General features: G+C 36.8%; 1 protein-coding gene across 1 annotated transcript in view; it reads right to left on the bottom strand.

The window, feature by feature from the left end:
• LOC139043816 (centromere-associated protein E-like) overlaps window positions 1–13,624 on the bottom strand; it is a 79,525-nt gene that overhangs the window by 7,568 nt on the left and 58,333 nt on the right. The window contains exons 35-38 of the mRNA XM_070503613.1: window positions 12,186–12,383; window positions 11,080–11,283; window positions 8,993–9,211; window positions 5,883–6,068 (exon numbers count right to left, since the gene is read on the bottom strand). Of these exons, the coding sequence (XP_070359714.1) occupies window positions 5,883–6,068; window positions 8,993–9,211; window positions 11,080–11,283; window positions 12,186–12,383 (807 nt within the window). The remainder of the gene's footprint in view (window positions 1–5,882; window positions 6,069–8,992; window positions 9,212–11,079; window positions 11,284–12,185; window positions 12,384–13,624) is intronic.

Genomic DNA, 13,624 nt, shown 5'->3' with positions numbered 1-13,624 from the left:
CGGTAATACCCGTGTCCTCCCCTAGTTTCTCCTATTATTAACATCTTAGTGTGGTATGATTGTTACAAATGATGAGCCAATATCGATACATTATTAACTGACGTTCACAGTTTACATTAGAGTCTATTGTTTGCATTGTATAGTCCATGGGTTTTGACAAATGTATGACACGTGTTCATCATCACTGTATCATGCAGAATAGTTTCACTGCCCTAAAAATCTCCTGTGCTCCACTTATCCATCCCTCCACCCTCCCCCAGAACCCTTAGTAATCATTGATCTTTTCCTGTTCGCCTAGTTTTGCCTCTTCCAGAATGTCATACAGTATGCAGTGTTTTTAGATGGGCTTTTTAAAATTAGCAATGTGCATTTAAGGTTCCTCCATGTCTTTTGTGGCTTGATGGCTCATTTCTTATTATTGCTGAATAAATCATTCATTTCTTTTATTGCTGTTACCACAGCCATACTATGGATTACTATTATATATTGAATACAAAAATAAACCCATCTAAATAGGGACCCAGAGAGCTCTTCATTCCTCTAGGCGTTACCCCCAGTGCCTATAAAAACATTTGCACACACACGTAGTTAGCAAAGACTAAAAAGATGCAAGCTTCCAAAGCTGAGATGCTCAGCTTAAGGAGGTTGCTGACTAGGTCAGATAAGCCCATTCTGGGAGGAGCCCAGTATTTGCTCAGTCATGGCACCAGTAAAATACCCTGGCTTTCTGGACCAGATGCTGATATCAGGGACTCCTTGAGCATATGACTGGCTGGAGTGGTGTCAGTTTTGTAAGAAACTGCCAAACTCTCTTCTAAAGTGGCTACTGTACCACTTGCATTCCCACCAGCAGTGAGCAAGAGCTCCTGGCCCCACTCCTTGCCAGCATTTAGTGTAGTCAGTGTTCCGGATTTTGGCCATTATATTTTGAGATACAGTGGATGTACAGTGGTATCTCATTGTTTTTTAATTTGCAATTTTCTAATGACATATGATGTGGAGCATCTTTTCATATGCTTATTTGCCATGTGTGTATCTTCTCTGGTGAAGTGTCTGTTCAGATCCATTGCCTATTTTTAAATCAGGCTGTTTGCTTTCTAATTATTGAGTTTTAAGAGTTCTTTGTATATTTTGGATAACAGTTCTTGAAAGATATGTGTTTTGCAAAGATTTTCTTCCAGTCTGTGGCTTGTCTTTCATAGGGCAAACATTTTTAATTTAAATGAAGTCCAGTTTATCAATTTTTTTCCTTCATAGATTATGCTTTTGGTGTTGTATGTAAAAAAAGTCAATGCCAAACCCAAGGTCACCTCGATTTTCTCCTACGTTATCTTCTAGGCATTTTCTAGTTTTGTGTTTTAGATTTAGGTTACAATCAATTGAGTTAATTTTTGTGAAAGGTGTCCAGTTGTTCAGCACCGCTAGTTGATAAGACTATCCTTTTCCATTGAATTGCCTTTGCTCTTTTGTCAAAGATGACCTGACTATATTTGTGTGTATATATTTCTGGGCTCTCTATTTTGTTCCATTGATCTACTTGTATACATTTTGATTTAAAAGTTCAAAGAACTCTAAAAATATTTATTCATTTATGACACCTAAAAGAAAATTTCAATATATTCTAAAAATGGAGAAATTGCAGTAATTTTTTTGCCACAATATAATGAAATAAATTAGTCATATATAACAGTTTTAAAACAATTCTTGAGTAAAAGAAATTGAAATTGGAAATACTCTCTTAGAAATGAAAGACAGTGAGAATTCCTTATTTCAAACACATGACGTGTGCCCAAGCTGCACTCAGAAGCGCTGACAGCCTTAAACATCCTCTAGCCGCCTGAGGAGTCTGAGCGCCTGTGTTCTCAGTGAACAGCACCTGCTCATCCTATTTTAGATGGAGTCTGCTGAGAAACTTTCTTTGCTCTACCAGAAAAAGAATTCCTTTGAGATTCTGATTTGAATTACATTAACTTTAGAAATTAATTTGGGAAAAACTGATGGTTGTACAGTATTTAGGTTACAACCTAGGAAATGGCATATTTCTTATTTTAAACCACATGCTCTCCTATATTTCCTTTTAGAGTTTTGTTGTTCTTTTCATATATGTTGTCTCATTTTTTGTTAAGGTTAGTCACTTGAGCATTTTATATTTTGTGCCAGTTATAAATAAGATCTTTTTTTCCCACTGTGCAGGATGTCCCTAAAGTACTAGCACAGTTTGAATTTTTAACAAATTTACTGCTACTTGATATAAATAATTTGTAAAGATACAACAGAGGAAATGTATCAAGATTTAAACAAAACTGTTAATGAGTCATTTGTTCAAATTACTTTCTTCTATATTCACTTAATAAACCCTACATTATATTGGACAGCTATATCCAGGTGAATTAAAATAGTGGTGAATAGGTTAAAAGTTAATATCTTTGCATTTTACTATGCCAAATCTCGAGTTAAATATACTGTTGCATTTTATAGAATATTTATATAAAATACAGAAACAGATTCTTAAAAATTCAAACTGTATAAAGATTTTATGGATACCCTATACTTTGTTTTCTTTCCTCATGGATGCTGTACAATGGCATACTCTATTATATTATCTAAATGGTTACTTTTAGTATGCAGGAAAGATATTCCTCTCTCCATAGACACCTGTACCAATCTATACTGAGTGTGGAGAAATTTGTCGCTTACTCCCTTTTTCTTGAAACACTAGCTTCACTTATATGAAGAAACTGGAACCACTCTGTTGCCCAGACCCCCTTTTCTTTTTCACTCACTGGCTGCTCCATCTCAGCATCATTTGGTTACTCCACATCTCCTCTCCATTATGCTTATGCCCTCGTCCAGTCTCATGATTTTTATACGCTGATGATTCCCCAAACTTAAACCTCTCGCCTATATCTTGCTCAGACTCAGATATTCAATTGCCTAAGTCATATCTCAACTTGGGTGTCCCCAGTGGGCATTTCCAATTCAGCATGTCCAAAACTGAACTTTCCTGGTTTCAAACTTCCTCTTCTGGCAGTCTTTCCCATTTCCGTATGTAGCAACTCTATCTTCTTGGCTGCTCAGGCCAAAAACTTTGGAATCATCTCTGACTCCAAGAAATACGAGAGGTACGTGTTTGGCTTTCTCTTTGATAAATTGAATCTAAATATTTTGCAAAAAAAAAGAAATATGAGAGGAAGAGACATGTGCCACTTCTGGGCCAGAGCCTTTATGAGTACAGATTTTAAGACAATTTTTAGCTTCTCCATCTTGTCCCTTTTCTGTGAGCCTGAGCACGGACAGCTTACAACTGGGCTTTAACCATGCAGATGAAAACAGCACCAAGGAAGTGCTGGAGAAACAAGATGGGAGAAACGGGGGCCTCTGAATGACCATGTGGAAAGGAGCCACTTGCCAAGCTGGAACCCACACTTTTACGTGTGAAATAAGCTTCTGTTTTGTTTGAGCCATTGCATTTTGTGGTTCCCTTTGTTGTAGGAGCTGGCACGTCACTAACAAACACGCCTTCCTGGATTCTATTTTCAAAGGGCAGCCTTTAAAAATTTAAGTCAGACTATATCATTTTGCCAAAATCCTCTGATGACTTCCCATCTCATCCAGAATAAAACCCAAAGTGCTTACAAATAGCTTTCAAGATGCTTTATGATTTGGCTCTCTGCTACTTCTCACCTATTTCCCCTTCTATCCTTGCCCACGCTGCTCAGGAGACGCTGGCTTTCTTGCTGTTTCCTTGAATACATCTCAACTACTTCTGTGTTGCGGCCTTCGCATTTGCTACTTCTTTTGCCTAGAAGGCCCTTCCCTACCAGACAGCTCACACCATCACTTCGTCATCTTAATTGTGCGGCTCTCCTCAACTCCCCTTACAAAATCACACTCCTACTCACACCCACTCTCACCCTGCACCTATATACCTCTGTCTGGCTTAATATTTTTCCATTGCACTTCTCACCGTTTAACAAACATATATACTTGTTTATTTTCTGACTTCATGAAGCAGAATGTAAGCCTCTTCAAGGAGGCTTTATTTTTTTTCCATTGCAGTACACATGGCATCTAGAACAATGACCAACACATAGTAGGTATTCAACAAATACTTGTTGAATGAATAAAAATGTGATCATTTAGTTATTTGAAGTATTAAAAAATTACTCTCAAAGATTTTAAAGCTTTACAGTTGATTTTCTTGGTTTTTAGCTATACTAACAATTTCTAAAAACAAAATTAAGATTATTTTCTCTTGCCTCTCTGTTTCATGTCTCATTGAAAGAACCAGAATTTTTAGAACAATGTTAAATAATGAAAAGAGTAGGCATTCTTGGCTTGTTTCTAATTTTTGAATGAAGAGAAGAGACACTGGAGCAGGAACAGTGAACAAAATGCCTATTAGGATCCGACCCAAGTAGCAGAAGAGTGAGAAGTAGCTGTGGCTCAGACGAGGAAGGAAGGCTGTGATGAAGGAGGGTGCGACTTGTGTAACGGCATTCAAGCTCAAAAACATTTCAACTCTGCTCTTTCTAGAGAAAACAGGTTAGATTAAGCCCATAGGCTACCAGGTGGGACTCAATAACAGGGGATTAAGTAGAAAAAAATATAATTTTAAAATGTACTTATCTAACAGAGTATTAAATATTTAGATAAGAAGCATATTTTTTTGAAAAATAAAAAGAAAGTCTCAACAAGAAAAAAACCAACAACTCAATTAAAAAGTGGGCAAAAGATCTGAACAGAGATTTCTGCAAAGAAGATATATGGGTGGCCAACAGGCTCATGAAAAGATGTTCAACATCATTAGCTATCAGGGAAATGCAAATCAAAACTACAAGGAGATATCACCTCACTCTGGTCAGAATGGCTATAATTAACAAGACAGGAAACAACAAGTGTTGGAGAGGATGTGGAAAGAAAGGAACCCTCAAACATTGCTGGTGGGAGTGCAAAGTGGTGAAGCCACTATGGAAAACAGTATGGAGACGCCTCAGAAAATTAAGAATAGATCTACCATATGATCCAGCTATCCCATTGCTGGGTATTTATCCAAAGAACTTGAAAACACAAAGGCATAAAAGATATATGCACCCCTATGTTCATCACATCATTATTCACAATAGCCAAGGCTTGTAAACAACCTAGGTGCCCATCAAGGGACGAATGGAAGATGTGGTATATATACACAATGGAATACTACTCAGCCATAAGAAATGATGAAATCTGGCCATTTGTGACAACATAGATGGACCTTGAGGGTATTATGCTAAGTGAAATAAGTCAGAGGGAGAAAGTCAAATACCATATGATCTCACTCATAAGTAGAAGATAAAAATGACAAACAAACACAGAGCAAGAGAGACTGGATTGGTGGTTACCAGAAGGGAAGGGAGGAGGGGGAAGGGCAAAAGGGGTGATTAGACACACGTGTGGTGATGGATAATTGGTCTTTGTGGGGTGAACATGATGTAATCTACACAGAATTCGAAATATATTATGATGTACACCTGAAAGTTATATAATGTTATAATCCAATGTTACTGCAATAATAAAAAATTTAAAAAAAACATATTTATGAAAAAATGTTGCAATATACTACTAGAGATATACAAACATACATCCTCTACATTTTTGGCATTCAGAAATTAAAGTGAAAATAAAAAATTTCCTTACTTTGAAAAGTAAAAAAATTAAAAAAAATTAAAAAAATAAGATATATTTTAAACTGTCAAGAATATTTATGTTTTTTAAAAATAATTTTTACAGGAAGATGAAAACAATCATTATTTGGCATGAAAATAAACGTATGCATTTATTTATATTTATTATGCATAATTTATAAAATTATGCCTTTATTTATAAAATGAGTTTTAAGTTACCTGAAGTACTTGGATCATTTCTTTTGTTTTTTCAAGGCATTTATTTGATTCATTAACTTGTGATTGAAGTTTTGCTATTATATCATTAGTCATCTCAAGCTCTTTCTGCATCTTTATAATCTTGTCTTCCTTTTGCATGGCAGTTTCTTTAGCTTCACGTAGTGAAGTTTCCAGCTCTTGAATCTTCTATTAAAAAAAACACACATATATAAGGTGTGCCTTGAAGACAGAATCACAGTTTATATGAAACAAAGATCATATATAGGTATTAATCTTTCAGATTGCATCAACATAGGATAGATGGAGACTCCAAATGTCACTCAATTTATACATGTATTATTTTTTTCATTTAGAAGCTGATCATTTAGGACTAAAAGAGGCCCAGATTTTATATAAGGTTAGTACTTATTTTATTTACTAGTTAGCATGGTGCTAAGCATATTAAATAGGCACTTACATTTTAAATTAACACTACTTACAGAAAGTATATTTGTTAATTGACACTTTAGAGGAATACATGTAACATATCTTTCCCTTTATTTTTATTACCTAGTTTTTATGCTGAAAAATACAAGTATGTGGAAAAATCCAAAGGCATATAATTAAGATTAAGTTCCCCCATCTCAGAACCCCCACTGACTCTAAAGCGATGACTACTAAACTCTTTCAAGTGTATCCTTCTAGAAATTTTCTATATGTATCTACGCATGTGAATATACAGTTTACAAAAACAGTAAGTCACACACACAATAGTGTGTAAGAAGAAAGTTCACACAGAATAGCGTGAAAGAAGAAAGAGCCAAAGCAGGACTGCATTCGAACATGAAGAAGACAGATATGACTACAGAAGAACTATACAACTTTAATGTAGACCATGAAGACACTGAAATTGTTAAAGGTTTTGTTTCCCTTGGTTCAGTCATCAGTTTAAATGGAGACCGCAGCCAAGAAATCAAGAGAAGACTGTGACTCAGAAGGGCAGCGATGGAAGAATCAGGAAAGATCATCAACAGTAAGGGAGTATCATTAGAGACCAAGGCCAAGATTATCGACACCCTCGCATTCCCAATTACTATGTGTGGGTGCGAAAGCTGGACAGTGAAGAAGGCTGACAGGAAAAAATGGACTCATTTGAGATATGGTGTTGGAGGAGAGCTCTACCGATACCCTGGACTGCCAGAAAAATGAACAAGTGGGTCCAAGAGCAAATTAAGCCTGACCTATCTCTGGAGGCAAAAATTGTAAAACTGAGACTATCCTACCTTGGGGACATGATGAAAAGTAAAAGGCAGCAGGAAAAGAGGAAGACGAAATACGAGATGGCGTAATTCCAGAAAGGAAGCCATAGGCGTGAGTCTACAGGAGCTGAGTAGGGCTCTTGAGGACAGGATATTGGACATCACTCATTCATAGAGTTGCCAGGAATCAGAGCTGACTCTACAGCACATAACAACAATAAATATATACTTCTGGTTTTTTGTGGGTTTTTATTGCTGAGGAAGATGAGCCCTGAGCTAACTTCCTCTTTTTTTGCTTGAGGAAGATTAGCCCTGAGCTAATATCTATGTCAATCTTCCTCCATTTTATATGTGGATTGCTGCCACATCATGGCTGCCAATGAGTGGTGTAGGTCCGTGCCTGGGATCTGAACCATGAACTGGGCCGCCGAAGTAGAGCATGCAAACTTAACCACTATGCCATGGGGCTGGCCTCCTGCTTTTTAAAAAATTAAAAATTTTATTTTCACTTGATAATATATTTTCCAGATCTTTTCATTATCAACACATAGATCTCTCGCATTTTTGTTTTCATGGGTAAATATATCCTATTTCATGGAGGTACTATAAACTAGTTAACCTGTCACCTACTAATGAACATTTAGGTTATTTCCAGTTTTTTATAAGTACAAAAATATCTTAATTTGTTCATAATATAAGACTGTTCACATATACACACATGCAGGTTTTCCTGGAAAACGTTTCTTTTTGGTCCACCTGGAATTTACTTTTGTTTAATGAATGAGGTAGGAGTCCAGACTTATTCTTCTAAGATGGCTAGTTGGTTGTTCTGATTCAAACATTAAGCAGACTATCTTTCCCCCCTGAGTTGACTGCTCCTACTGTCATGCACTGAATTCTCCTACTTGTTTGGGTGGACTGCCCAACTCTCTGCCTGCCCCACTGCTCTACCTCCACATCACTGACCTGCTCTGTGCTACTCTGATTTGGCCTAATTATCAAACTAATAACATACGATTTATTATCTGATGGGGTATTTCCTGGGGTCATTGAAAATGGGATTTCCTTGTGCTTGTTTATCTTATTGCTTTGGAAGATGGGTTTCATATTTCCACTATTTTTACCTCTACAGCTGACTGAGGTCTGTAGTGATCAGCAAATCAATAAACTCTATATTAGTGATCTTCTAGTTTCCACTAGTAATAATTATTAAACTGGCAGTTGATGTTTTATTATAAATATTTATTTTGGTAAAAATGCTAAGTTGTAATTCACTCGGGTTCCCCACTAAGACGTGTGTGCTAACAAAATAAAACAGCGTGTTTGCTGTACAGATTCCCAAGTAAGGGCAGTTAATACAGTTATTGGATTATTCAAATAATGTACTGATTCTTGGGCACAGGTTAATCTGTATAAGAAATTTATTATACTTTTAGCCTCTTCCATTTTTGTTTTGATCACATTAACCAATATTAAAGACACTGATGATAATTAGAGAAAAGCTAAATTGCTCTTTCTCTCTAAACTAGTTTGGTACTATAGACATAGATTATAATTTAATAGAAAGTCACATGATTTAGAAAACTTATAATGTATGGTAATAACACCTTAAGTGGTATACATACCTATTAATCAAATTAAGGCATGAGTTACTTCTATTTTATAATTCAAAGGTAAGATCTTATGTAACATGTAGCTTTATAATTAGTTGAGTGAGCGCCCCAATAGAACTATATTTAAAAAACAAGTCCATCATGCATGTTCCCTAATACCTTCAATACTGTGATTTTGCTCTGAAATGTTACATATGATACATCTTTAACTCTACAATGAAGCTGCAAATTGAAAAACATCTTATAAGAAATCTCATACCTCTGTGGTTAGTTGTGTAGCTCTTGATGTGACATGAAGATTCTTATCGCCTTGTGTAGTAGGATTAACAAGGGCACCAGATGTTCGAGAGATCTTCAAAGTTTGATAGTTTTTCAACAGTTTTTCATTTTTCTCTTTCACTGATTTCAGGTCATGTTCCCATTCTTTGGTGATGGTCACATTTCTTTCCTCAAACTCTGTTGATTCATTTATTATAGCCTATTGAGTAGTAAAGACAACACTATAGCTTCTAAAATGAATTACGTATTAAAAAAACCACTATGGAAAATACTAGAGTTCTAGGACAAGGCATATGTTGAAATTCATTATTCAGAACATTCTAGAATAGTACTTTAAAAGAATGTGAACATTCTTTGTGGCTTGCACCAGTTCCTGACATTTCAGAAGACGCTGGATATTGATTATGAGAATAAAAGAAGAATAAGGACTAGAGAGGATTCATATTGATTTGCAAGATGATAATCTCATTCTATTAGATCAGCACTGACATATGAAGAGGAATCTGAAGAACTGGTCAGGTTAAAATCATTATGTATGTTATGACATATATAATGTCATATATAAACATTAACTGACATCTAATAGCAGAGCATACCCAGTAAACTTAATAACAATCTATTTTCCTCTTTCATTTCAAACCTCAGTGTTTATAAGGAAAAAAATTTACTGACTTTTCGTAATCTGAAAATCTTCTATTTCCGTGCAGGGAGTAACAGCCAATCCATACCCTCGTTACATCAAAGGCTGACTCACTCTGAAATTGCTTCTATCATCTTTTTACTTCCTATTCTTATGGGATGTACTTTTTGCTCTCATCATGAATGCCTTCTTGGCCTTACCTGTATCTTTCTTTGTGGCTTTATGGTAGTTCTGTGAGATGCGGATCCTAAATTAGTTGTGTTCTTGCTGGCACCCTGGACTCTCCTTGGTTCTGGACTACTGACCCCACACCACACCAAGTTATCAATTGCTATGCTCAGATGGTGGAAGAAGCCACATATCCATGCTGATCCACAGAGCAGAAATCTCTACTTTCTAACCACAAGTGAGCCCTCAATATTATGAGAAAAACACTGAATTATATGGAAATTATCTTATCCCAAACACTGGTTTTATGCTTTTCTTCATTGATTGTGGACCATTTTTTTTTATTTTAAAAGCTCATTTACTGTTTTGCTAGCTTGGGGTATTCGACAAATGGGATTCACTATCCACAGGAAAACCTTTTTTAAAAATGTTATCTACATTTCAATGTGATTTAAGTATAGTTTCCAGATGAAATTAAAGTGTCAGGAAAGAACTACCCAAACAAATGAAATATAAAACCAATCTTAGGAGCTATAATATTAATCTAGCTCCCTTTGCTCCAACTGCCTATATAACAAGCAACTTTCTGATTAATGACAATTTTACCAGGTGTATGAGGTAGAGATTACTTCAGAAAGCCGAATGAATTTTCTCATCAGTGGAAAGTAAAACAAATTAATAAAACTGATCTCAAGCAATCTTGGTTCATATGAATCTGTCCACAAGGGCTGGTCACCTTGGGAACAATGATACAAACCACATGTTTGAACCTCACAGTTGAAGGATCAGCACGTATGATAGCAACAGCACCGAGGTGAGAAGCACAAGGCCTCACTAATTAGTGGACTAGAGCTGTCTTTGGCTTGACCACAGGTGCTGCCCACAGCCCTGAAACAGGCTAGCATCTCACCTTGTTTGAGGATACTTGGGGGAAAAAGCTCAGGTCCTACGGAAGCGAGAAAGGACAGAGGAAAATGGCAAGATTTGAGGTTTCACCAGTGGAAATGGATTGTTATACTGCAACATTTTATTATCTTCTTTACAAGTTGATATATTTAATTACCTTAAGGAAGCAAAATGTGTTAGAGGAAGAACACATTTACAGTCACTCTTTTTCAAATAAAAAAATAAAGAAGCATATACAAATAAATGAAAGAAAATATACTTAAAATTAAGTTGCTCTAAGTCTTTTTAAGAATGAGGCAGAAAAATTAAAGCAAACAAAAAAAAAGAATGAGCACAAAAAAAGTACTACTTACAATTATCTTTTTATTATAAAAGATATTCACTTCACAAATCCTATCATTTTCTTTCTGGATGCCATTTTTAAGCTTTTCTATATCAAAATGAGTATTCAACCACTCTTCCAAAAACTGGGTCATTTCTTTCCTATTACTCAGTACTTGTTGAAATTCCATCTTTACGCTGTGGAAGTCACATTCCGAAAAATCTTTGAGAATTTCCTGTGTGAAAAATAAGCATTGAATCTCCTGAATCTTAGGAAAGTTTTTATCTAAATATCAGACAAATATCATAAAAAGGGGAAAATAACCTTACTGAACTTTCACTTCTAATATTTTGAAGTAAACATAATTCTAATTTATCCTCATTATATTAGAAATATAATTCTAATTTAAATAATAAAATTTTGGCAGTATAGGCTATGTAACAGAGGCACATCTACAAATTCTGCCTTTTGGCATTTTTAAAACCTGTTCGAAACTATGAATCTGTGACAGTGTCTGAAGTGCTTCTGGATGCAGCTTTTCTGTGCATACAGCAGGCCTTGCATGCATACTGGGAACTGCAGGGGCCTCACACTGCTGGGTGAGAGCAGGACACTCCATGTGGGGTTGCTACAATACAAATGTCTGTGACTCCCAGTCACAGATCTAGGAAGTTTTAGAAGGCATTTGGAAACTTATTCTGGCCTTCCAAGAAATCCTACTTGCTGATATTAAGTCTACTTTTCTATATCTGTGTAGTTCTGAAAGGAGGCTAGTCTATGACTTGGCACTCTTTACATCTGGCCAGCTGTCATCCTGCAACCTATTTTTTTCTCCCCAAAGCCCCAGTAGTACATAGTTGTATATCCTAGTTCTAGGTCCTTCTGGTTCTTCTCTGTGGGACACTGCCACAGCATGGCCTGACGAGCAGTGCCAGGTCCACGCCTAGGATCTGAATCAGCGAACCCCAGGCTGCCAAAGCAGAGCACAGGAACCCACTTGCTACGCCACCAGGCTGGCCCCTCTGCAAGCTGTTTTTAATTTCATAAATGAAAATGACTCTAAGCACATGAAGAGGTACCTTTCTATTTGATAAAAAGACTTAAAATCTAATTAAATCCATTTTAAATAAATCATACCTCAATATGTAGATCCATTTTCTGGCTCAACTGGAGGTCCCCTAATTCTCTGGATGGTACATCATCATCTTGTTGAAGATGCTGCATTTTACTTAGCAGTTCATTTTGCTTTTCCACTTCATCAATAAAAACCATTTCAAGTTTACTGATGGATTCATGTTGTTCTTCCTTTATCTTTGTAACATAGCTTAACACATACTTGCAGGAAAACATGAAACAAATTGGGAAATGAAACTTTTATCACGTTTAGAGGAAGTTCTAAACTCTCAAGACTAAGAGGTGGGGCGGCTTGTCTTGTTTGTCTCTATCCTCTGAGGAGTGAGGAAGAAGGGAAGAACCTCTCTCTATTCCCGTTTCTACTCTCAGCGTCTTCGGAGAGTGACTTCCAGACCTCTAGTTTCTTATTTCTGACTTCCTTCTGGAGCTACCTCAGGGATGTCCTACAGTTACCTCAGATTCAATATGTTTACAATGTAACATGATGCCTTTCCCTATAAACCCACCTTTTTCTATTGCCTCCTTTTGGTTAATTATATCACGCAGTTTTCCCAGTGAGATTCATTTCAACATCCTCTCCTGCCTATGTCAGCTGGGTGGCCAACGTGAGTGTGCCCTGCCTCAGGACTTACCTGTCAAGTGTGGCTTAAAGGGGACAAGAATTTGAATGCCCTGGTTCTATGGACCTCATGAATAAGTTCTGGATATCTGATTGTTAGGCTTTTGAAGACTATTAGAGCCTGAGGGGCAATCTACCTAGGTAGGGAAGATACCGCTTCCTACTTCCTCAACTTCCACCATTCCTTAACAATTTACAATCTGGCCTCTTTCCTAACCACTCAACTAAAACTGCTCTGACAAAGGTCACCAGTAAGCTCTATTGTCAACAATTGAGGGGATCTCTTCATTCATGTTCTGGCTGTCTGAAGCATCTGCCACTCTTGACCACTTCATCTTTGACACACTCTCCTCCACTGACTTGACCAATGGCACTTTTGCTCAGTTCTCTCTTATCTCTCTGACTTTTCCAACCTCAAACTCATGTGTTGCTCTCTTTTCTGCTACTGCCTCTTGAGAACTGATCTTTTCCAGAGTTCTCTTTTATCTTCACTCTATTATGCTTCTGGGTGGCCTCATTCACACCTGTTGTACTATCTATCACCAAATGCTGATGGATCCCACATCTTTATCTGTGGTCCTGATTTTTCTCCTGACAAACCTCAGATTCACAACTAAAAGCCTACTTGGTTTCTCTTCCTGGATGTTCCATTATAGGTATTTCTATCTCAAAACATCTCAAATTAAACACCAGATCTCTCCTCCTGCCTCACCTGCCTTCTCCCTTTCGTTTTTTCTTTCTATCAGTTAATGGCACCACTATCCACAAACCCGGCTAAGCCCAAATCCTGGGGCTCAGTCTGAACTTCCCTCCCCTCCCTCCA

Source organism: Equus asinus, unplaced genomic scaffold (genome assembly GCF_041296235.1).
Source record: "Equus asinus isolate D_3611 breed Donkey unplaced genomic scaffold, EquAss-T2T_v2 contig_378, whole genome shotgun sequence".
Lineage (NCBI taxonomy): Eukaryota > Metazoa > Chordata > Mammalia > Perissodactyla > Equidae > Equus > Equus asinus.
The sequence above is the reverse complement of the archived record's forward strand: the minus strand, read 5'-3'. Positions and strand labels throughout refer to the sequence as shown.